The sequence below is a fragment of the Callorhinchus milii genome, unplaced genomic scaffold (assembly GCF_018977255.1).
Source record: "Callorhinchus milii isolate IMCB2004 unplaced genomic scaffold, IMCB_Cmil_1.0 Scaffold2, whole genome shotgun sequence".
NCBI classification, from domain to species: domain Eukaryota; kingdom Metazoa; phylum Chordata; class Chondrichthyes; order Chimaeriformes; family Callorhinchidae; genus Callorhinchus; species Callorhinchus milii.
In genome coordinates, this window is record NW_024704743.1 from 4190612 (window position 1) to 4215725 (window position 25114).

Genomic DNA, 25114 nt, shown 5'->3' on the forward strand with positions numbered 1-25114 from the left:
CAAAGTATTCTCTGTTAATTGACTGATTCAGGAAGCTAAATATAATGACTCCTTATTAATCATGAAAAGAGATGTAAGTGGCGAGGCGCTGCCAGAATTGCATCAGAGACGGGAAGCGTTAATTAATGAAAAGAACAATGATGTAAAAAATTAGGTACATAATGCTTAGCCACTGATTTAATAGGCTCTGGGAGCTCATTAGATTGCACAGCAGCTATGGCATGCTGGAGATTGTGATAGCAATCCAGAGTCACACTTCTCACACTGTGAACCTCTGACTGAGAAGTATCACCACTGCACCTCGGTCTTTTCAAAGTGTAACGACAGTGGGATTTTTTTTTACTTCGTTAGCAGGTTCGCCTACAAAATACAGAGCTGCTGCCCTCCGCAGTAAATCCTGCCTAGGGCTTTAAGATGTCTCAAATACATGATTCTAATAATAATAATAATAATTATAATCCTTGCATTTAATACAGCACCTCATCACATTGTTGAGAGGTCTCAAAGAGCTGCACGGAATGTATCACAAAGCAGGTGGGACGTGTATTGCATGGGCGAAAGAAACACTATTATATAAAGGTGGAAGCGAGACCTTTGTTCATAGCTCCCGGCCAATATTAATTGGCAGCGTAAGTCACAGCTCGACGTTAGCCGAGACAGACAAAGGGACAGTTTTGCAAAACAACCTGGAACTTGAGACTGTACTCGACACCAACGTGAAGTTCATTTACTCCAAGGGAAGGACTCTTTTGGGATCTTCAATCTCTCTCCACCTCACCCCCACTCTTTGCCTTTAAACCTCACCTTAAGACTGACCTTGTTGACCACGCCTTTGGTCACTTCCTCCTCCTTTGCTCCGTCACCGTGCAGTGCTCCAAGACTCTTAACTGTGGCTGTTGTTGTTTTGGACAGCTTCGTCGTTAACTGCTCGAACAGAGAAGCCTCACAACGGGAATATTTCGAAAGCAAACTGTTTTGTATTTGCAACTGAAATAACCGCTTGGGAGGTCTAACCCCTCGAGCAGTCCACATTCTCTTGGGGTGGTGGGCGGTGGACGGGAGGGGGTGGAATCATAACATTGCTATCACTAAAACATCAGCAATAGGTTTGTTATAAGAGAGTTTCTCCAAATGTCCTGACCAACAAACCCCCAAGTAAAATTGATCATTCAAACATGATGCAATGTGCCTGCCATGTTTGCCTACAAACACACAGTCCAGTGACCGGACTTCAGAGTAAAATGTTGTGAAGCACTTTGAGACGTCCTCGTGATGTGAAAGGCTCTGCGCCAAAAGCAACGACAACTTGCAGTCGCACATGGCGGCCTTCACGCGGGTAGCATCTCGAAGCGCCCGCTTGAAAGGGATTAAGCAAGGATTATTATCATTAATCTTTCGGAAGCAGCAGGGTAGGGGGTTTCAGGGTTGCGAAGGGCAAACCGGGGTGAGATTCTGTGCTTTGGGCACTTAATAATCCTTCCATTCGCTATAGGGCTTTTTAGGTCGGAGGATATCTCGAAGCGCTTCACAGGATATACTGTAAAGCGTGGTAACTGCATTTTGTGCATGAACGCAGCAGCCAAGTTGCGCACGTGAATGTGCCACAAACAGCCACGAAATAAAACACCTTTAATTAGTATTTTCTCCGATCAACCTGCACCGCAACAGTAGGAGTGGAGGTTGGGTGAGTCCCAGAGTATGACCTTTCGTGATCGGTCAATAAGAGGTAGCGGTGATCTGAGTAGGAGTGGGTGGGAAGGGGAGGCAATGGAATGGAAAGGGAAGGAGGTAACTGTCTCAAAGCCCGAGTGTGGAGCACTTGACACGCATGTGCGGCGCGGAAAATCAGACACAGCTCAGTGGCATGGTCATAGGAGGCAAAACACAGGCAGGAGTGTAGCAGTGGCAAACGTGTAAGATCAGTGACGAGTCGTTTGCTGTGCTTGCTGGAATATCCGTCAGAGGTATTAACGGCATGGAAACAAGGCAACAGCATTTTCCTTGTAAGTGCTGATACCTAGAACTGAACAGAGTTGCGTAGCTCCGTCTGCAAATAGCTCACAAAATAACGCGGTTGCAGGAAGACGTTGTTGACAGACAGCACTGCGTTTCATTTCGAAGAGAATCAGCTCTTGCACCGCCATAAAATAGTCCGTGTGTCTGTTACAGCACCCTAGCACGTCGTCTCAAAGCACTTTGCAGGATTTTACTGTAAACTGTAGTGACTGTATTTGTAGGCAATAAGTTTACCACTCGCTCACTGAAGCAGTGCTTCCGCAGAATTTGTTCTGAATTTACCCCCCCCCCCCAACCCCCACTTCAATCGCAGGCCGTGTCTTCTGGTTCAACTGTTCAGTACAAGATAAAACAACTTATCGTGGTCTACGTTATCTAGTCCTTTTAGAATCTTAAACGCTGTAATCCTATCGGCCCCTCGACCTTCTCTTCTCCGGTGTGAGCATATCCGGTTTAGCTGATTGATTCTCGTGGTTCAGTCCCTCCCGCCCCCTCAATCAGTTTGGTTGCCCTCCTCTGTAGCCTCTCAATCGCTGCAATATCCTTTTCGGAGATTGGGGCGACCAGAACTGCACACAGTATTCCAAGTGCGGTCGCACCAATGATTCATAAAGTGGCAGGATTACCCCACCATTTCGGCTCAATATTGCTCTTTTAATACAGCCTCGCATCTGGTTTGCCTTAGTCTCTGCTACCGAGCCCTGTTGGGATAGCTTCAATCTACTGTCAATCAGGAACCCCCAGGTCCTTTCCGTTTTCCGTACGGATTATTTTCTTACCATTTAAATAATAGTCCCATCCTGGATTTTATGTGCTCACGTGAAGCACTTTGCATTTCTCTACATTGAATTTCATCTGCCATCGATCTGCCCAATTCCCCAAAATGTGCAAGTCCTCCTGGAGCCTATCTTGCTCATATTATTATAGAGGTGTCTCAAAATCTAACACAAAGCACTTTGAGCCTGTGCTGCATTGTTATATTAATCAAAACCCAAACCATAATACGAACCTGTTGTGTCCGGGTTGTGTGTGTTGAGGTGAAACTGCTGGGATTAGTGTCTGATGGGTTGCTTTACCCAGAGGGCATATTAAGATATAGCTAAATGGAAAAAAAAATTAAACAGAAAATTACAAATTAAATGCTAACATAAAAATAGCGGCTAGTCAGAGCTGTAGTCATTTGATAATAGCACATTTGTAAATGTTTCATTGCTAAGGTTTATTACAAATTAATAATGCATGTTACTTAATGTTACAACGCTTATGATTGCTTGTGCTGTAAGGAAAGCTTTAAGGAAATATGTCTATTACTTCAGTGGTGCAACAATGTTTTTATTGCACTTCGTAACGATTTATTCAACATTTTTAACACTAACATTTTATCACTATTATTAAATATAGGAGCATAGGAATACAGAAATAACCCATTGAGCCAGACAGAGCTCTCCGTGGCAAGCGATCCAGGTTTTCGCTGGTTAAACTTCAGTAGTGCTGCAGTGCGCAATCTGGGGTTCCTCCCCAAGTCTTGGCTCTTGCCCGCTCCATAACCCCGACCCGGCCGACCCCACCATCGGCGGTCGGCCCTTCAGCCTCTCTGGCCCCCACTCTCTGGAACTCCATCCCACATTCCCTTCACCCCTCTCCTTCCTTTGCCGCCTTCAAGGCACGCCTCAAGACCCTTCTCTTCGACCATGCCTTCGACCACCCTCTCTGCCCTCCACCTTCGCTGATCCAAACCACCCACCCCACCACTCCCCCGGTCGAGTCCTAATCCCTGACTATTCAACGCCTTGGGACGTCCTCCCGATGTGAATGGCGCTTTACAAATGTGAAAGCTTTACAGAGCAGAACCTTAGGCAAGTCTCCTTACCTCCACACGCCTCTGTTTACCTGGGAGTAAGTAGGAACCAGTTGTCAGTCGATTGGCGGATCGTTTTCCGGAGATAATAATCCCTTCAAAAAAAATAATAATAACAATTTGGTCACTCAATCCGTGACTGTTTGTGGGGACGCTACTGTGCGCAATTGGCTGCCGCGTTTCGCCCACAAAATATACAGTCGATTCACTTTACAGCAAATTCTGTGAAATGCTTTGAGACGTCTAAAAGACGTGATAAGGCGCTATATCAAATGCAAGGATTAAAATACACAGGCGTTACCTTTTATAGTGTGTCCAGGGTGCTGCATATTTTGCAGGGGAACTGCAGAATCGAGGGGTGGGGGGGGGAGGGGAGGAGTTGCTCCTGACCTGAAAAGTGCTATATTAACTGCAAGGACTATACAGTCCCTGGGCAAAGTTATCAGTTGTAAGACCTTACCAGTTTAGGGTAAGGTGAAGGATTCAGAGTAATTTTGCATAGTTTATTCAGGTTCTGTCCTCGGGCAATTCAGCTGCGAGTTCATGACAGAATAACAAATGTGTTGTAGGTTTGGGGACCGCCGTGGGGTGGGGGCTTGGGGATTTGGGGAGGGTGTGTGTCTCTGGTGCACTTTGTGCTACACTCAGGATAACAGGATGATGTTCACCACAGCTACACAACCCACCTCCTGGTCATCCACGTGGCACGAATCAGGAATGATACCGGGAATAATGGCTTGCCAGCCGAGAAGGTGAACCAGTAAACGTATTGAAGTGTTTGTGATGATAATAATAATAATAATAATAATACTTGCATTTGATATAGCGCCTTATCACGTCTTCGAGACGTCTCTAAGCGCTTCACACTGTGAAGTGAATCGACTGTATATTTTGTGGGCAAAACGCGGCAGCCAATTGCGCGCAGCAGCGTCCCCGCAAACAGCCGTGGATTGAAGTGATCAATTTATTATTATTATTATTTTTTTGAAGGAATTATTTCCCCCGGAAAAGCGATCCGCTAATCGACTAACAGCCGGGTTCCTACTTACTGCCGGGTAAACAGAGGCGTGTGGAGTAAGGAAACTTGCCCAACGTTTCGCCCTGCCCGGGAATCGAACCCGGGTCCTCTCGCTTGCGAGGCGAGTGCTCTAACCACTGAGCTACAGGACTTTCGTAATGAGGGGAAGTTACGAGGTAACGAGGGAACTAAGCAGGATTTAGCACATGGCACCTCTATAAAGTTTTCCCTCAAACATGGAGAGCAACAGAGGTATTCGTCCTCGTGACTGCGTACCTGTGAGTTGCATTTCTGCGTGTGTTTGCTTTAGGCTCTGGACTCACACTCATTGTGAGCATCAGCGAGAGCATTAAAATACACACAGATTTGACTAGTTACAAGATTTGACAAGGATGACAAGTACACTCTGTTTTCGTTTTATTAGATTTTGTATGTTGAAGATGATTTTGCAGTCTGTAATCTCTGCATATATGTGTTTCGGAGCACAAAAGCCTTTGATGCAAGCGTTAATCTCTCACGTGTAATTGTTAACTTGCTTGTAAACCGCCACTCTCTGGTTAGGCTGTGAACCTGTGACTGTGGTTGTCGTTTCATGGTATTGACTGACAAAACAATTTGCATTTGAAACGGCGCCTTTTGGCCCCCAATACGTACAGTCAATTCACTTGACGGTACATTCTGCGAAGCGCTTTGAGACGCATTGACGGCGTGATAAGGCGCTGTATCGAATGCGAGGATTATTATTATTATTATTATTATTTCACGTCAAGAGGACGTCTCAAGCCACTTCACTGGGTTGCACTGCAAAGAGTAGCGACTGCATTTAAGCTCTTTTTTCGTACACAGTCACACCACCTTACGCCGTATCCTGTGAAGTGCTTCGGGACATCTCGACAGTATGTCAAACCAGCGTATCAGATGCAAGGATTATATTATTGTGTATTTATCGCATTTGTAGGCAAACGCCGAGAATTTTTAAACTACAACGGTCCAACTTTTAAATGTTCAACCCAGCACCGTTAAAAAAATAGCATTGCAAGGTTCAAATAAGACAAGGAAAATGCTCGCACAACACAAACGTGGGTGAAACATTTCCTAACAGATTCGATGCGATATTTGTCATGTTGAATCTTTTAAGAAACATCGACTGATACGGATTCTAGTCACCGCTGTAAAAACTGAGGCCCTCTGAGAACGTTTTGACGTTACAGGCACTGAACCAAATGCAAGGATCATCATGATTAATACCCCCCACAGCTCCCCACTCCCCAGCTCGGGCACTGTAACCCGTTTTAGGATGTCCTCCTGGCTTGAAAGTCCGTCCTCCAATGAGACGTTAAATCGAGGTCCCGTCTGCCTGTTCAGACGGACGTTAAAGATCCCGCGGTGCTATCGAGAAAGAGAAGGGGGTTTCTCCCAGTGTCCTGGCCAACAATTCCCCCTCGAAATAAAAACTGTTCGCTCCCTCCGTGGCAGTTTGTGAGACGTCGCTGTGCACGTATTAGCTGCTGCGTTCGCCCTCGCAATTCACAGCCGCGGGGTTTGGCAGTATATCCTACGAGGGGCATTCAGGCATCTCAAACCGTCACGACGAGGCTCTCTGTCAGAATGCAAGGATTATTATCGACGTCAATCTGGACTGCGATCGTAACTGGCGTGTTGTACATCGATTAACAAACGGCGTAGCTGGCTGCCGCACGAAATCCACCGCAAGTTCACACGCACAGAGCGCGGCTGGGAGTTTCCTTTGCCCGAACCGCCCTGTCGAGCGTGGACGAAGCTTCGCGAACGGCTAAAAATAAAATAAATCTACACGCGTTTAGTTTAAAAGAAGAAAAAGTCGGCCCTTTATTTTTGTTTTGTTTTGTTTTGCTCTTTCATCGAATCACTGCCCTGTGTTTTTTTTTAAACTCTCGTTTCAGGTGGAACGTGCTGGGCGTGCAAGGATCGCTCCTCAGTCATTTCATCGAACCCGTCTACCTGCACAGCATCGTCCTGGGGAGCGTCCTCCACTTTGGCCACCTTTCCCGCGTGGTGTGCCAGCGGATAGAAGCTGTCGGCCGGCTCCCGCCGCCCTACAGACACAACCGGCCTCTCCTCAGCGGTGCGTCAGTACGAAAGCGAGCGCGCCCCCGCAATTCACGACAGCGCCCGGAGCGGCGGTAGCAAGCTTGCGCCCCTTTTCGCGTCGGAGGACGGCCCCGAGGCACCAGGTCCAAGCTGTCGACGCCTCGCTGCGCTGTCGGTAGCTCGTACCGGATGAGATTGCGAGCCCAGGTTCCCGTCTCTCCCGTTCGGGTGGATGTTAAGGAGAAGGGAGACCCGGCCGAATTAAACCCGGCACGGCTGCTCGCAGGATGTTGGCGAGCGCAAATCGACGGCCTCTATTCGTCTCCGAGCGCGCGGTCCCCGCGTTTCGCAGTGAATCCTGTCGGGCGCTTTAAGGCGTCTTGATGGCATGATGAGGGCGCTGTATCAAATGCGAGGGTCCTTGTATGATTAACCACTTCTGGTGGCTCTTTTTACCCTCTTCTAGCTCAGTGGTTAGAGCACTCGCTTCGCAAGCGAGACACCTGGGTTCGATTCCCGGCAGGGGGTGAAACCTTGGCCAAGTTTCCTTACTCCACACACACGCCCTGATAGTAATTCCCTCAAAAACGAATAATAAATTGGTCGTTTCAATCCACGGCTGTTTGCGGGGACGCTGCTGTGTGCAATCGGCTGCCGCGTTTCGCATAAAAATATGCGGTCGATTCAGTTTACAGTCTATTCTGTGAAGCGCTTTGAGGCGTCGAGAAGATCTGAAAAAGCGCTGTATCAAATGCAAGGATTATTATTATTATTCTTTAGCACCGATAGAAATAGCAGTAGCCTTACAGGGAATCTAGAAATGCGACACTGATCCAATTCCATGGTGAGTACTAAAACTGGTCAAAAATAATTCAACGCTAGGAATCAAATCAGCGTAAGTGGCTCTCAGTGACAGGACTTCTCCACAGAGATATTCCCTTTAATTGCACACAGGAGAGATTGATTGCATAAAAGTCACTCCGCACCAGAATTTTGCAATTAAGAAGAAAGTTTGGGGCAGCATTTGCCATTTTATTCACTCACCCCACCACCCCACCCCAATTCTTCTGGTCTCCAAGAATGTATGACATTTTAAATGGGATTCAGAAATACCTTAGGATGCTCCGAGAATGAGTAGAACAGGAGGATATATATATGGGTTTGGAGTGGCAAAGGACAATTTCAGGACAGATATCAGGAAGTTTTTCTGAACGCAGAGAATAATTGATGATTGGAACAACACGGTTGTCAGGAAAAAGTGGTTGAGGCGAGGACACCGGACACGTTTAGAAAGCAGCTTATTGCTGTGGTGGGAGGACGCTAGGGTGGGTGTTCTGGAGGGGTGAGATAAAATGGACCTTCTTTGTCCAAACCAATCTTGTGACCCTGGTGACACTGGGAAAAGCTCCCCAAATGAGTCGCCGGAGCTTTAAAGCCGACTTGAACAGGCAGAAGGTTTCCTGGTTGTCATCCCATCCAAAAAGACAGCACCTCTGACGCTCTAACGCTTCCCTAGTCCTGCACTGGAGTGTCAGCCTAGAATAGCAGCTCAAGTACTCAACGTGAGTTTTGAGGTCCTCCCAACTTTCTGACGCAGAGACGCGAGCGCTCCCGACTGAGGCAAGGTAACACCAACGAGATGCGCTATCATGGATGAGTTTAAAACGGACTCAACTCGCCCAGCTGGGGCAAGCGAGTGCAACACAAGGGGCTCGAACATGCAGGCTTGCATAGTTTTACACAATTTTACATGGTGTGCAGCAGGGAAACAGGCCATTCAGCCCAACACTTCCATGCCAGAGTTTATAGTCCAAATGAGTCTCCACCTTCTACTGCCTCCCATACCCTTCTCTTCCCCTCTCCCTCGGGCGAAGGTCTAGATTCCTCTTAAATGCGCCTACAAAATACACAGTCAATTCACTTTACAGTGTATTCTGTGAAGGGCTTTGAGACGTCTCGAAGACACGATAAGGCGCCATATCAAAATTCAAGGATTATTATTATTAGTAATATTAATATTATAAATGCACCTACACTATCTGCTTCAACCAGCGATTCAGGCCGCGAGTTCCACATTCTCACTACCCTCTGCGTGAAATGGTTCCTCCTAAATTTTCTTTGAGATTCCGCTGGAATCTATATTATATTTGTGTCCCCTGGTATGGTCTCCCCAACATGTGGGAACAGTCTATTTGTGCTCACCTTATTAAACTGTTGAACAATCAGGTCCCCTCTTAAACATCTCTCGTCAAAAAAGGTCAAACCTATCCGGTCTATCCTGATAGCAGTAACCTGCCAGCCCCAGCATCAACCCATGTCCTCTTGTTCAACAGTCTTGGTCATCTTGAAGAGTTTCTAGAATTACAAGCACACCTTATTTGATCCACGTTCCTACCTATGGAGTCCTGGAGCTCAGTGGTTAGAGCACTCGCCTCGCAGGCGAGAAGATCTGGGTTCAATTCCCGGGCAGGGCGAAACTTTAGGCAAGTTTGCTTACTCCACAAGCCTCTGTTAACCTAGTAGTCGATTGGCGGAGGGTAATAATCCCTTTTTAAAAAAAATAAGAATTTGGTCACTCAATCCACGGGACACGGCCGTGCGCAATTGGCTGCCGCGTTTCGCCCACAAAATATACAGTCAATTCACCTTACAGTATCTTTTGTGAAGCGCTTTGAGACGTCGAAAAGACGTGATAAGGCGCTACATCAAATGCAAGGATTAGTATTATTATTATCTAACACAAAGCCAAAATCCAGCCATGTGGATAATTTGCTTCAACCACTTTTAGTGTGATTGCGAACACACTGACAGATGGGCAGAAGCCTTTGCGGTAATGAATCCTTGCAGACCTCACACAAAAAAGCAAAATTAAAAACAGGCTGAACATTGGAGGCCCAGCATCGCCCCTTCAGTTTCTAACCTGCGACACTGTTGCTGAACATTGTAAATTATTTTTTCTATTATCTTCAAAATGTCAGTCATTAAGTGCTTAATTTAGGTTTAATTTGCATTTGAGAGATAATTGCTAACTTGGACAGCCGCCAGTTTAATGAAGCGTTGGCAGTGGGGTGGTAGTCCGCAATTTAGAAATATTAAACAGCGTGTTTTTATAGCCGCTGCGGTGAAAACGATGGCAAAGCTCCGTTGGCTGCCGGCTGAGAAAGTTCATTTAGCAAAATAAAATTCGCTCCGAAAAATACACAGTCAGTTCGCTTCACAGTATATCCCGTGAAAGCCCTTTGAGACGTCTCGAAGACTTGATAAGGCGCTGTATCAAATGCAAGGATCGTTATCAAGGAAACAGGGAGCGGGGAGCAACCTGGTCGAGCTTTATTAACTGCAAAGTCTTTGGAATATTTTCATTCAAGCATATCCCAGTGCAAAAAATTCTCAGTCACAAGCAACGGATCACTACTTCGCAAACTGGCCAGCGCTATATAAATGCAAGTTGTTGCCCTGACTCACACTGGAGGACTTTTTCACTGGTGTTACTCTTCAAGTGAGACATTAAACCCTGTGGTGTTACACTGTCGGCTATTTACAGGTGATCTGGTCTGGCCAGTGTAACTCACTCACCCAAATTCACCCCCAACAAGTTACGACACAAGATAAAAACAAATAAACATTGCATTCGACACAACACCCCGAAATGTAAAAGCGTCTCAAACCACAGGTAGATACTGTCACCTGTAATGCCTTTGTATCCTGTAGGGAAATTGAAAGTTCCCACAGTGAGCTTGATGCAGAATTTCAAAAAGATTTTGAGCTAAATTTGGCAATGGTGCGAAATGCTCCCACCGACGTGATAATTAACACATGCAGTGGTGTCCATGAACTGGTCTCCGGCTCTGCCAGAGGTAGGACTCGACTAACGTAACCAGACTGACTAGATGTCAGTCTGGTTAAGTTAGTAGCTCTCTCGCCTCTGAGTCAGAAGATTTTTGTGTTCAAGCCCTACGTCAGGGCTATGAACTCGCGTAGTCTAGGCTACCGCTCCAATGCAGTGCTGGGGGCGTGCTGCATTTGTTAGAGGTGCCGTCCTTCTGATGAAGCATTAAACTCGGATGGATGTTAAAGATCTCACAACACCATTTGAGAGGAGAAGGGAGTTCCTTCCCGTGTCCCAGCCGACAATCCATGCCGCCAAAAAAAAAAAATCGGTCACGCGCGGAACACTACATCAAATGCAAGGATTATTATTATCATTAATAATTAATTAGCAAATAGGTGTTACCTAAGGCAGCGCAAACAATTAGTACGTAGACTAGAAACTGATTTGATTAGAAATTGTATTGCCGACGGCTTCCGTTATATTTTTATCATCTTTGTGTTGTTGGTTTCAAGCAAAATGTCTTCCACCACAACAGCTTACACTTATATAGCGCCCTCCACACAGGGTAGCGCCTCAGAGCGCTTAACAGTGGCGGAACCTGGGGTGGAGTGGAGGTGGCCGTAAGCACGGTCGAGTTGGAAGGTCTTCCGGTGGGACTTGAAAGAGGGGAGAGAGGGGGGAAGGCGGAGGGATTGAAGGAGAGTGTGGCAGAGTTTCGGGGCGTAGAGGCTGAAAGTACGACCTCCGATGGTGGGACGGAGGGTGCGAGGGACGGGCAGGAGGACGGAGCCAGTCGAGCGGGGGCGCCGGGTGGTGGATTGGAGAGTGAGGAGGCCGGAGAAGATAGGGAGGTGCCAGAGAGTGAAAGGATTTGAACACGAGTGTGAGAATCTGGAAGTCAAAGGTCTTCCGTGGACGCGAAGATAAATTTGCTCTTAAATCTCACTGGCGGGAAGGGCTTGCAGTGTGGAGATGCCGACCCGGGATCTCGTAGCCCATTTTTCAAAACAAGTGAAAAAAAGAATGAAAATGAAAATGCCTTTCGTTCTTTTCGTTGCTTCGGTTTGTCCGCTGTCCGTTTCTGCTGCTTGCGTTTTAAAACAAATGAGCGCAGGTGGCGTCAAGGGACTTGACAGGACGAGTAACCGAGTCTGACAGTTTGACAGTACGATGGAGCTGAATTAACATCAGTAGAGGCAGTCATTAACCCAGGGTGCTGTTAAAACTCCGCACGGTTAATTCAGTTCAGTCACACTCTCGCGCTCGGTAATTTCTCGAGTGAGATTCCCCCAATGATGTTGTTCGCCGATTATGTTTATTTATTTATTTTTCGAGAGAGAGATTTTGATAGCGAGAAGCTCTCCCTCATTCGGTGCTAAGAAATGTCTCTACATCCTGCAACGTGTACTCGGCAGCGGGTGGGTACACTGGAAGGATAGGATCGAATGGGGGCCAAAGCGCTTTGGTTTTCTGAATTTCTCTTGGGAGCTCATTCGCCTGCGAGTACACGGTAACCAGCCTTTGTGGATCGCTGTGAAGCGCTTTGAGGCATTCTCGACATTATAGGCGCTGTATCGAGTGCAAACAATTATTATTATTTATTATTATTGTTATTATCGCAGGGGGGAATCTTATCTCAAACAGAGGGACATTACACACACACACACACATACCTTTCGCATACTTCCCTACAACCACACATGTGTACACACACACACACACACACACACACACATACCCTTCGCATAACCCTTCCTTCTCCATACAGACTCCACACCCACATTTCCCTCCAACACAGAGACACCCAAAGGTTTGTATCTGTGTATCTGTGTATCTGCGGGTGGTTGAAACGGCCAGCAAAATTCAACAAAAAAAAACCCCATGCGAACGACTAGCTTTATCTGGGGATTGTTGGCCAGGACACCGGGTTAAAAACTCTCCTCTTTGCAAATAGCATTGTAGGCTCATTAATGTTCCCCCAAACAGGTAGACAAGACGTCCACTTAACACCTTGGACAGTGAAGCCATAATGAAGCCTCAGCCTAAACTCCTGCTCACATCTCCGTCATCTATGACTCTTTTCAATTGAAAGACTTTGTCGTACCCTCCCCCCATCCCTTCCCCCCTCCCGACCACTTCCCTCGTCCCCCCCTCCTTCCCCACCGCCAGCTGTTTTCTTTACCCAAATTCTCACAATTTTTCGGCACTTATCTTGCTAACTAATTGGGTCAAAGCAGCGACGACTTGCATTTATATAGCGCCCGTCAGGCGGGGTATAGTGAAACCCCCTCCGCGGTTTAAATCTCCTTTGTTTGACATTCCCGCAGGGATCACGAGTTCCGGGGCTCGTCAGCCTGGCAAGTCCCCCAGCGTCAGCATCAACTGGACGCTGGGCGACTCCGACCTGGAGGTTATCAACGCCACCACGGGAAAGGGGGCCTTGGGATGTTCGTCCAGACTCTGCAAACGCGCACTTTATAGCCGATGGGCAAAGCTTTATGGCAAGGTAAGAGCTCGCCGTCCGCTTGCACCACAGCCTCGCTGGCCAAGAGAAGGCGCAGGGGAGGGGTTTTTCTTTTCGTCGAAGTGTTCAAGCTCGTTAAGGTTTAGAGATAAACTGAACCCCATTTAACACGTCATGGAATCTAGAACGAGGGTTCACTGACCCAAGCTTTACAGTGCACTGGGATGTCTTACATCCACGTTATACGGTGTGTTGCACACCTTCAAGTGCTGCGTTCACTACAATATAAATTTAATGATAATAATCCTTGCATCTGATATAGCACCTTATCGTGTCAATGAGGCGTCTCAAAGCGCTTCACAGAATACACTGTAAAGTGAATCGACTGCATATTTTGTGGGCGAAACGCGGCAGCCAATTGCGCACAGCAGCGTCCCCGCAAACAGTCGCGGATCGAGCGACCGAATTATCATTATTATTTATTTTTTGAAGGAATTATTGCCCCCGGAAAAGCGATCCGCCAATCGACTAGCAAGCGGGTTCCTACTTACTGCTAAGTAAACATAGGCGTGTGTGGAGTAAGGAAACGTGCCCAACATTTCGTCCTGCCGGGAATCGAACCCAGGTCCTCTCGCTTGCCGAGGCGAGTGCTCTAACCACTGAGCTACAGGAATCAACCTAAAGGACACATTTTACCTATAAAGGGTAGAGTTGCCGTCTCTCTTTACCAGTCAATTCCTTTCATTATCCTAAACAGCTCGAAAGCCAAAGCAGCTGACGCTGTAAGGGTGGGTGCGCTGGAAGGAGGAGATTAAATGGACCGAAGACTATCTTTATCCAAATCTCTCCTGTGATCTCTTATAAAGCTCCGGCAATTCATATCTAATTACTACCGTACGCAGTGCTGATGAATAAACGCAGTAAAACTGTCCGGGGAGGCGGTGTGACAGATTGCGTGGCAGAGAATTCCAGTTGGTAAATTTACTGACAAGTGGAAAATTTTCCCTGTGATATTTCTCTTGCACGCATGAAATTCAACAAGCTGTTTCCTAGGTTTAGAAGCATGTTAATTTCAGATTTCGTAATCCGCACTCGTCTCGCATTAGACTGGATTATTTAAACTAATATTAAATAATCCGCACTAACCCATCTGATTCATACAAGAAAGGAGCAACAGCCGAGCAGAGGCCTCAAATTTCTCACCGTCTTATGTTTAGAGTATATGCTCTGAAGCGCTTTGAGATGTCTCGACGACCTGATGAGGCGCGATATCAAACTCAAAGATTATTATTATTATTATTATTATTATTGATTAATATCGAGCCGAAGTTTGAAAGATTCCTCAACTCGGTCTTGATCTGGAAGCCGATCGAAAAGCAACTAAAAGAAAAATACGGCTTCAAAATGAAGGCTAAACCGAGGAGCTTTCCAATTTTCTGCGCCAAAAGGAAGGTGTTCGGTAATTAAGGGTAAAATTTAAGACTCGGATTCTAAACGGAAACCCGACTCATGACAATGAGCGTAAGAGTCCCGTAGTGTATTGGTTACAGAGCTCGCCTCACACGCAGGAGGGCCCTGGTTTGATTCCCCAGGCCGGGCGAAACCTTCGGCAACTTTCCTTACTCCACGCGTCTCTGTTTACCTTGTGATAAGCAGGAACCCGGTCGTTAGTCAATTGGCGGATCGCCTTCCGGGGGCATTAATCCCTCCAAAAAAGAATTGGGTTCCTCAATCCACGACTGCTTGTGGGACGCTGCTGTTCGCAATTGGCTGCCGCGTTTCGCCCACAAAGCCGCTTTGAGACGAGTCGACGATGGGATAAGGTGCTATCTCGAACGCTAGAATTATTATCACTGTTAAAATAAGACGGGGATGGAAGGAGGGAGATTCGGACGGGTGTGGGCTCATGCGGAGGATAAACACCAGCGTGTTGGGCACTAGTTGGGCTGACTGGCCTGTTTCGGTGCTGTGGGTTCTACGTCATTTTCCCGGCATCATTTACCAGTCGATCCCTCTGTAGTCCAGCAATAAGATAACTCGTTGCGTGAGATTGGCAGAAGCGAATCAAGCGTCCTACCTCCAAACGCGGTCACCTACACAAGCACTAACTTGTACACGGCCACTGAGCCCCGTTGTGTTATTAGTCTCAAGTCTGTTCGCGTGTTACCGTTGCGTTTCCGCTGTGATGGTTAGTTCCTCGATTAATGACAAGCAGTGGAGTTGGCCCACTTTTGTGTGGATTTTTAATTGGTGTCGCGTGTGAATGCCACACATCCACTGCGTCGATCAAGAAAGAACAAAGGAATAAAGAGCGCCATAATTACGTGGGTTTGCGTATCGTACCGTTGGAATGTGGTCTCCCCCTCAAACCCCCCCCCCCCCACCCCCCGCATTCACTTGCCCCCCCAAAACGCACGGCCCATTCCATCGCCGGCGTCCTGGTTTCGAGCCGCCACCAATGTCGCCTCTCGCCCGCCCGCCACCCGTGGGTAGGTTACGGGCAGCGACTTCGGCGGCGACTTGACCACCCACAAGTTGGCCATTTTGGGTTCCCCTGCGTCAGCCGGGGTTTGACGTCTTTCCGGAACGAAAAATAAAATAAAACGATCTTCTCGCGTTTGATTTGGCGCCTTTCGCTTTGGGAGGACGCCGCAAAGAGCCTCGAGGAATTTACTGCGAAGCGTAGTGTTTTGTAGGCCAACGCTGCAGTCGATTTGCGTGTAGGGATGTCCCACGAAACAGCCCGCGAGAGGACTGACCCGCGTTACTTCCGCGCAGCGAATGGGGGGGGCAGGCGACTGGCAAACCTTGCGATATTGCAGCTCCCGCTGTGGTTTGCGGAGCGCACAGCGAAAAGGCGTCTGTCTCTCAGGCGTGATTCGATCGGAGCTCTCACCTCACCAGAACAGAAAGGGTCAGACAGAAGCGCAGACCGTGCCTCAGACTGCGGGGGGGGGGGACGCGGAGGCAAGAAGGAAATAGTTGCGAGCGAAAATAGTTAGCGTTCATCGGCTGTTTTGAATCCCTTACTGTACATCCATCGTTTTCGTTTGGAGGGAGGGAGAAATGAAGGAAGGAAGGAAGGAAGGAAGGAAGGAAGGAAGGAAGGAAGGAAGGAAGGAAAAGACTCTCAATGTTAAGTAAAGGGAAACACGAGAGAAATGTAAATTTGTTGCGCTTAACTGGGAGCGAAGATTCAGCTCAGTATCCAAAGGCCAAATGACGTAAGAATCAGCAAACAGTATATATCACTCGAACATCTCAGCGATTGTCGACATGGTGTAATATCCAAATTGAAGAGATTGGGAGGGAAAGATAAGCCGAGAGATGACAAAGAGAGAAACCGTTCAATAAAAAGCTCCTATTATCACCTCATTTCAAAATCATTTCAGCGCAGGTTATCCTATTGGTTTAATCTCCTGCATTTATCTGGATCAAAGTTACCTGCGATTAACCTAAAACAACAAATTGAACCGGGTCGAAAGATTTGCACGGCAAGTCGGATCCGAACGAGATCTACATTAAATGCCCAACAAAAAAAAAAACACTTAAGATATTACTTAAGATATAGTCTTTTTTTAAACCGGTTTAAGTAAAGGGGTCATTTATTGCAACGCTTAATGCCATAATTCTGTTTGCTGAAATCCCGAATGTGTCAGTTATTTTTGCTCCCTTTCTTCCCAATAACGGCCGCACTTACAATCAACTTACAATCAACTCACGACCTGGCGAGACAGCTCATTGCAAAACTGCACCTTTTGGGAATAAAGCTTAAGGTGTTTGAGAGATGTTGGGCTTTTCAGTACTAGATTTTAAGACGAGATAAAATAGCTCTCAGAAATTAAAAATAATTCATTTGAGGAATGCACTCTGTATTGAACCGCAGATATTGCTGGTCTGGGAGCATAATAATAATAATAATATTAATAATAATAATAATAATCCTTGCATTTGATACAGTGCCTTATCACGTCTTCGAGACGTCTCAAAGCACTTCGCAGAACACACCGTAAAGTGAATTGACTGTATATTTGGTGGGCGAAATGTACGCTCAATGCACTCTTCATCTGAATAAACGGTGAACTTAAGTGCAAAGAAATAGAGTTTCTAATATTTGTCCTAATGGGTGTTAAATTCCATTTCACAAAAGTCTGAAAAACCTCTTTATTTATTACAATCAGCGCAACACTTTAAAAGAAAATGCTTCTTCTTGTTGGTTTCCCGATTTCTTTCCAAGTGTTTGTTTAAGGCGAGTGCGATCTTCGAACTAACTGGTTTATTTTCCAAAGTTTGTTCCTTCGAAATGTTCGCCATCGTTGGTTTGTAGCCCACAAAACACGGTATCCATTTATTTTTCCCTCCAAAAAATAAAATAAATAAGTACCGAAAATCTGGTCATTCAATCCACGACTGTTTTGTGAGACATTCGGTGCCACATTTGGCTCACAAAATAATCAAAATATACATATAATCTTTGTGACGCTCTTTTCGACGTCTCAATGACATGATCAGGCAAGGATTATCATTATTAATATTATTATTATTATTGTCATTATCCAGATTCTCCAGCAAACTCAAAGAGCATAACAATAAAGTAATAATCCTTCCATTTTATTTGGCACCTTGTCACGTCGCCGAAACATCTCAAACCACATCAGTTTTCTGGGGTTGTGACTGTGTATCGTGTAACTGAATCTGACCTATTTGGGCGCAGCCAATGAATGAAGTGAACGACCGATTTTTATTTGGGGGAATCGTTGGCCAGGAAAACTGGGAGAAACTCCCCTCTCTTTTCGAAGAGTGTCGCAGGCAACGTCCACCTCAGCAGGCAGACAGGGCTTAGGTTTAAGATCTCATCCAAAGGGAAAGCACCTCCGACGATGCAGAGTTCCTCCAACACTACGTTCGGAGTTGACGGCCTCAACTAGGAGCTAAAACGTGGGGCGTAGAGTCAGAACCCACAACCTTGTGGCTCAGAGCGAGAGCGCTACCAACTGAGCCGGACTGAACCAGTGAAGATGACTTGTACGTGTTTAATATGTTGTGGGCTTGTGACATCTACCCAAACTTAGCCTGTCCTAGGAACCTCAGAACCTCCTCACCTCCCTCCTCTCCTTCTCCTAGCACCTCTATCTTCAATCATCTCCTCATCCTTCCCGAACCCGGCTGTGTCCTCCCCGGTGGCCTCTGCTCCTACATTTAAAAGGAATCCTGTGGGCTTTGCTGTTGCCAGTGCACCTCCTCCAATTCCAGTCGAAGTTCCTGCCATTCACCAGTCACGAAGGCAAAAAGCTTATTGATACAATTGAGTCATTCACAGAGCTCTCACATCTTACAGACTTGCATGAAATTGCTATTCACCGTTACAACTTTCTCTAATAAAATACGGTTTATTGGATTTACACATTATCAGCTACAAATATACATCCCCAAGGGGAGATATATCGGTACCTTAATAAATGTCACAGACTCGATTTCCCTGCCCTTAGCATCGTGTGATAAGAATTTTCTTCTATGAAGTCAGGGTTAGTGAAAACTATTTCTGGCAGCTAATAAGTCACACACACACACACACAGAGACACAGACACACACCAGCTTCAGTCCAACGGCATCGATATTTTTCACACAATATCCTGTTCGTGTCGGGAAGCATCCAAAAAAAAAAAAAAATCAGAGCCCGAAGCTTTTCAACTCAATTTAAATCATTCTGACTTTCTCCGCAGTCACATTAGGAACTCTGCTCCGTACAATTGGCTTTGCAAATTCTCTCTTAATACGGTTTTGCTGGAATTTAAAAAGCCAAGTGGCTGAACGTCTTTTTTTTTGTTAAGACGCAGCGCTGAATCATCTGCTCATGGGAAGCAGAGGTGGAGTTGTTCCCTGATTTGCTGTTTAAATTGCATTGCTGTCGTTTCGTTTTGGTTAGCGTTGTCATTACTGACGCGGCTGTTCGTTGGGACATTGCAGTGCGCAAACGTTCACCCAGAAAACACACAAGTCACTCCACCACTACACAGTAAAATCCTGGGAAATGCTCTTGACACCTACTCCCGCTTGAAAGGCACTATACGAATAATAAAGATTATTATTATCATTATTATTTGACGGATATGTTGCAAGTATGAATTTGAACATCCTCAAAATTCTCCGGGACGTTCGACTCCCGTGTTTCCATCCCAGCAGATTCCCGGAAGCAAATATAATATTTTCTTTCCTCCATAAATTATGCATCTGTGACATTCAGACATTTTTTTTCCCGTAGATGAGGTCACATCCCTGAAAGCAGGCTGATAACTTTTTTTTTTTTCGTAGGGATTTCAAAGGATTATAGCCTTTTCAAATTTATTCTTCAGTAGTATCTGAAATAATTTTCTATAGATAGCTTTGTGGTCACGTCAACAAAAGAAGCTATCCAGGCTTCATCTCGACCGGAGTGCTTTTATTTGAAGGGCGAAATCAATTGTGTGATGAAATAATAATAATAATAATAATCCTTGCATTTTGATATGCGCTTTTCACGTCAGGAAGGACGTCTCGAAGCCCTTCACAGGGTTTCCAGTGAGCGCAGCGACCGCCTGTCGTGATCTTTAACATCCACCCGAACAGGCAGACATCTCACCTGCAGAGGTAGCATCTCCAGCAATGCAGCACACGCCCCCCCCCCCCCCCCCCCCACCCCCAAAGATTTAGCAGATCGTGGGTTCAAGCCCCGCTTCGGAACTATAAATTCATGTCGTCAGGCTCGACACGCCAACGCGCTGCTGGGTAGATAACTGCGCTGTTCAGAGGTGCCGTGCTTCAGCTGAGACCATTAAACTGAGGTACCATCTGTAGGACGTTAAACATCCCACATGGCGCCACTTGAAAAGGAAGGGAGCCTCTGCTGGCGTCCGGGACCAAAAATCCCCCGAATAAAATGGGTCATTCACTTCACGGCCGTTTGTTGGGACGTTGCTGTGTGCAATTGGCTGCCACATTCGCCCACAAAACACACAGTCAATAATGTTGCAATAACTCCTGCTTTTGAGATATTCCCTTAATGTGAAAGGCGCTGTATCCAATGTAAGGATTGTAATTATTATACATTGGCACTGCCTGTATATCCTCAGCTCAGTGAGGTCCCAGAGTCACAGAGGTGGGAGATAGACCATTCGTTCCTGCGCCAGATTCTTGGCACCAAGAACGTTTATGGGATATTTTCCGCATGGAGACGTGGAGCCTGATGATTTACACGGCGCTTTTCGAAGCACCACTGAAAATCACAGCACAAACCGGATACCGGATTATTACTGTTACACCTTCCATTTAGTTTCGAGCCTTTTTTGCTTTCAGACGTCTGTATTCACAGTGGTTCGGTTTTAGAAACTCTTAAGTAAGCAGTCTCGATTTACGCCCCCAAAATACACCGTCAAATTCACTTTACAATATATGCTGTGAAGCACTTTGAGGCGTCTCAACGAAATGACAAGGCTCTATATCAAATGTCAGGATTATTATATCACCATTATCATTATTATTGGGTTTCTGACCTCAAATGAAAGTCTTATAGCAGCTTCCAAGGGTGAAACCTGGTTAACTGCCGAGATCTAATGCGAAACCTTTGTGACTCATACGTACACAGAAGCTTAAAACTTGTATTTTCAGACTTACAATCAATTGCAATACGAAAATAAGCACTAATTGTTACTTCAACTCTGCAAAACACAACGTAAAGAGAAGGGAGTTTTTCCCAATTTACTGGTCAACAATTCACAGATAAAACATTTTATTTGCATGGCCTGAAAGGGTGCTGGAAGCCGATTCGATGACAACTTTTAAGAGAGGAGTAGATAATTATTTGGGGAGGACAAGTTTGCGGGGCTGTGGGGAGAGAGCGCGGGGGAAGTGGGATTGATTTGGATAGCTCTTTTCAAAGAGCCGGCACAGATACGATGGGCCGAATGGCCTCCTTCTGCGCTGTATAATTCTTTGATTCCTATGATTTACCGAGTTTGACGTACAAATAGAGAACAACAACAACAACATTACATCTGTACAGCGCCTTTCACATCGGGAGGACTTCCCAAGACACTGGACAATCCGTGTTTCGGAACCCGAGCTGGGGGTCGGGATCGGGGAGGGTGGAGGACAGGAGTGGGAGGAGAGTGACCGAAGGCACGGTCAAAGAGGAGGGGCTTGAGATGGGCCGTGAAGGAGGCGAGGGAGGTGGCAAGGCAGAGGGACTGCGGGATTGCGTTCCAGAGGGTGGGGGCAGAGTGGTTGAAGGCCCGCCCGCCAATGGTGGGGCCGGCGAGGTGGGGGGACGTGAAGCAGGCCAGAGCCCGCTGAGCAGAGGGAGCAGGACGGTAGGGCATTAGAAGGTCACAGAGGTAGTGGGGGAGCAAGACCATGGAGGGCTTTGAAGGTGAGGACCAGGATCTTGAACTGTATCCTCTGTGTGATGGGAAGCCAGTGGAGTCGGGCGAGGATGGGGGTGACAGGGGTCAGGGAGCCCGGTGCGGGAGAGGACACGGGCTGCAGAGTTCTGGCTGATCCGCAGCCCGTGGAGGGAGGAGTTGGGGAGGCCGACAAGCAGGGAGTTTGCGTAGTTGAGCCTGGATGGTACGAATATGTGTCTGAGGATGTCGAGGGCCTGCGGTGTGAGACCGTGTCGGAGCCGGGCGACATTGCGGAGATGGGGGAAGGGGGGAATGGGGGAAGGTCATGGCACGGATGTGAGGTTGAAAGGACAGTTGAGGGTCAAACAAGACCCCAGGCTTCCGGACTGGCTTAGCAAAGTGGAGTGTGCTACCATGGATGGTGATGCTGTCAGCGTCCGAGGTGAGGAGGCGCTGACGGGAGTCAATCAGGAAAGCCTCGGCCTTGTTGACGTTCAACTGTAGAAAGTTCGCTCCCATCCAGGACTCGATGTCTGACAGACAGTCTGTGAGGACAGCAGTGGTCCTGGAGTCGAGAACGATTCAAGGATTCCTATTATTTCTTATTAATATGGGCACATCTGTTGTCCCCCTGTCATGCGTGGAACACGAGACTCATATCAACCAGCAGCTGTGTGAGTGAAGCAGAGATTGATCCACAGATAATTCTAGCGTTTATATGGAATTCTACTTTTACCTTCTACTTTTAGGTTTCATGGGTATCGGCCCATAAGTAGGAACCCGGTTGTTAGTCGATTGGTGCTATTCCGGGGGTAATAATTCCTTAAAAAATATATAATAATAAATTTGGGCACTCAATCCACGGGTGTTTGTGGGGGACGCTGCTGTGCGTAATTGACAGCCACGTTTCGCCCACAAAATATACACTTTACAGTCTATCCTGTGAAGCGCTTTGAGACGTCTCGAAGACGTGATAAGGCGCTATATCAAATGCAAGGATTATTATTACTATATAGTGAAAAATAACCCAACAACTTGCAGAATGACAAACAATGTGGTTTTAGCCGGTTAGTTTCCAGCAGTTAACTTCCATCCCAACAATCTATCGCTGTGATTTCTACGTGTAAGGTGCGCGGAATTCTATATTTGACCAAGAAAACAAAATAATGATCCTTGCATTTGATATAGCTCCTTTAACATCAGGAGGACGCCTGAAAGAACGTCACGGGATTTTCACAGGAAGGCGTAGCGACTGTGTTTTTTACAGGCGAAAAGATTTATAATGAAATCCCTCCTCTTCTCCCTCCCCTCGGTGTGTATCTCCCTCGGAATCACTTCTGTTGGCTGATTATAATAGCCTTTGCTTTCGATGTAACATTGGAACGTCACTGAGATTCTGGATCCTTGTAGAATTTCAGTCAGTGCAACACAATATACATTTACGTGGCTCCTTACAAATTGGGAGGATGCTCCAAAGAGCCTTGACAAGCCTTGGCTGGGCGACAACACTGAGGGTGTAAGCCGAGGGGGTGCGGGGGGGGGGGGGGGGGGGGTACGATCAAAGGAGTATGATTTGAGACATGCCTTGAAAGGAGGGAGGGAGGGAGGGAGGGAAGGAAGGAAGGAAGGAAGGAAGGAAGGAAGGAAAGGAAGGAAGGAAGGAAGGAAGGAAAGGAAGGAAAGGAAGGAAGGAAGGAAGGAAGGAAAGAAGGAAAGAAGGAAGGAAGGAAGGAAGGAAGGGAAGAAAGGAAGGAAGGAAGGAAGGAAGGAAGGAAGGAAGGAAGGAAGGAAGGAAAGGAAGGAAGGAAGGAAGGTACTAAGTAGCTGAAAGCCTGCCTGCCGATGGTGGGGCAGTTGGAAAGAGAGAGAGAGAGAGGGAGAGCACAATGTGGAGTAGAACCAGCGTGTCAGCCGAGCGAAGGAAACGGTTGGATCGGTACGGGGCAAAGGGAGGTAACCGCTCAACTCTGAGAGAGAGAGAGAGAGAGAGAGAGAGAGAAAAAACAGCAACAACAGTGGTTCTAGAAGCCTTCGAACTCTTCCCTCCTCTCAAGGGGGAAGAGTCGCCGAGGCCCGTCCGATCGACGAGACGTTCGGCAGATGAAATCGTTCGCGAGGACGAAAGCGCGGAGGGTTGTGGGGGGGGGGGCGGGGAGGGGGGGGCGCGGCGGTGGGGGGGGGGATGCGACGCAGCTGTTTTAAGAGTTTGCCGTTCGTGACGGCTGATTCGTTTTGTTTTGTTCTCCTCCGCAGCTGAGCACACGGCCTTCGAACCATCGGGGGATTCCGTCCTTGTATTGCGAAGCGAAACTGGCAGCGGAAAGCCACCAAGCTGTCAAACAACAGCTGTTTAAGGCATTGCAGAAAGCCGGCCTGGGCACGTGGGTGAGGAAGCCACCAGAGCAGGATTATTTCCTGTTGGCTTTGTAAAGACGACCGCGACGAGAGAGAGAGAGAGAGACGATGTTCAAAGTTAAGGCGAACTTGTGGGCGAAAGGGCAAAATGTTAATCGAGAGAGAGAGAGAGAGAGAGAGAGAGAGAGAGAGAGAGAGAGAAATAAACAACAACAACAACAACAACAAGATTCCATTTATAAAGGGCCTTTCACGTCAGGCGGACGTCCCAAGGCGCTAAAACACCCACCCGACTTTTTTCTTCTGAAGACCTCCCCGCCACCACCCCCTCCCCACGAAGTCAACACCCAAAACCACCCACCCCACCACCCCCACCCCCCCCCCACCCACCCCCTGACTCTCAGTTTCCAACCTTTACTCCCAGATCGACGGCGTCCGTTCAAAGACGCTCTCTACGGTGATGTAGAAGTACACAGAGAGACACAGAGAGAGAGAGAGAGAGAAACAGAGACAGAGAGAGAGAGAGTGAGAGAAAGATGATGATGCTCTTTCCCTCCTCCCCGTAAGGAAATTCCCAACGGGGGGGGGGAGAGGGGACACGGGAAAAAAAAAACACGCCGAAAAATCAGGAGGATGCAGACCGGTAGGGGAAGAGGGTGACTAATTAGGCAGTGATTTCTAACTCAATTCCTTTACACGGAAATCCGGGGCGACGCGTAGAGTCATCGAAATCATAGGAATTCAATGCAATGGCTCCCGAAGCAAGATTTTCGTTCAATCCCACTGCCCTGCCTTATCCCGATACCGCTACGAACCTCTATCCCGTCTACTTCCCTCTTGAAACCCACCACATGCTCTGCCGCCACACGGCAGCCCCCTTGCCTCGAAGACGCGATGAGGCGCTATATCAAATGCAAGGATTATTAATATTATTATTAAAGATTTCTCCCAAGCTCTCCTTTCTGCGACTCTTTTCTATCCGGCACCCAGGCCCTGGGAACTCCGCTCGATCTTACTTGTTGCACCTTGGAGGCCCTGTCGCGTATTCGTCAGAGAGAGGACCCGGGATCGATTCCCCGGTGGTGCGAAACCTTAGGCAAGTTTCCTTACTCCACACACCTC

General features: G+C 47.2%; 1 protein-coding gene and 1 non-coding gene across 2 annotated transcripts in view; one reads left to right on the forward strand and one right to left on the reverse strand.

Moving 5' to 3' along the window:
• adarb2 (adenosine deaminase RNA specific B2 (inactive)) overlaps positions 1-24126 on the forward strand; it is a 171512-nt gene extending 147386 nt beyond the window's left edge. The window contains exons 8-10 of the mRNA XM_042332580.1: positions 6815-6996; positions 13122-13300; positions 23891-24126. Of these exons, the coding sequence (XP_042188514.1) occupies positions 6815-6996; positions 13122-13300; positions 23891-24067 (538 nt within the window). The 3' untranslated portion in view covers positions 24068-24126. The remainder of the gene's footprint in view (positions 1-6814; positions 6997-13121; positions 13301-23890) is intronic.
• On the reverse strand, positions 4971-5044 carry trnaa-cgc. The gene has a single exon. It is a non-coding gene; the product is annotated as a tRNA-Ala (tRNA).
• Positions 24127-25114: the final 988 nt, after the last annotated feature.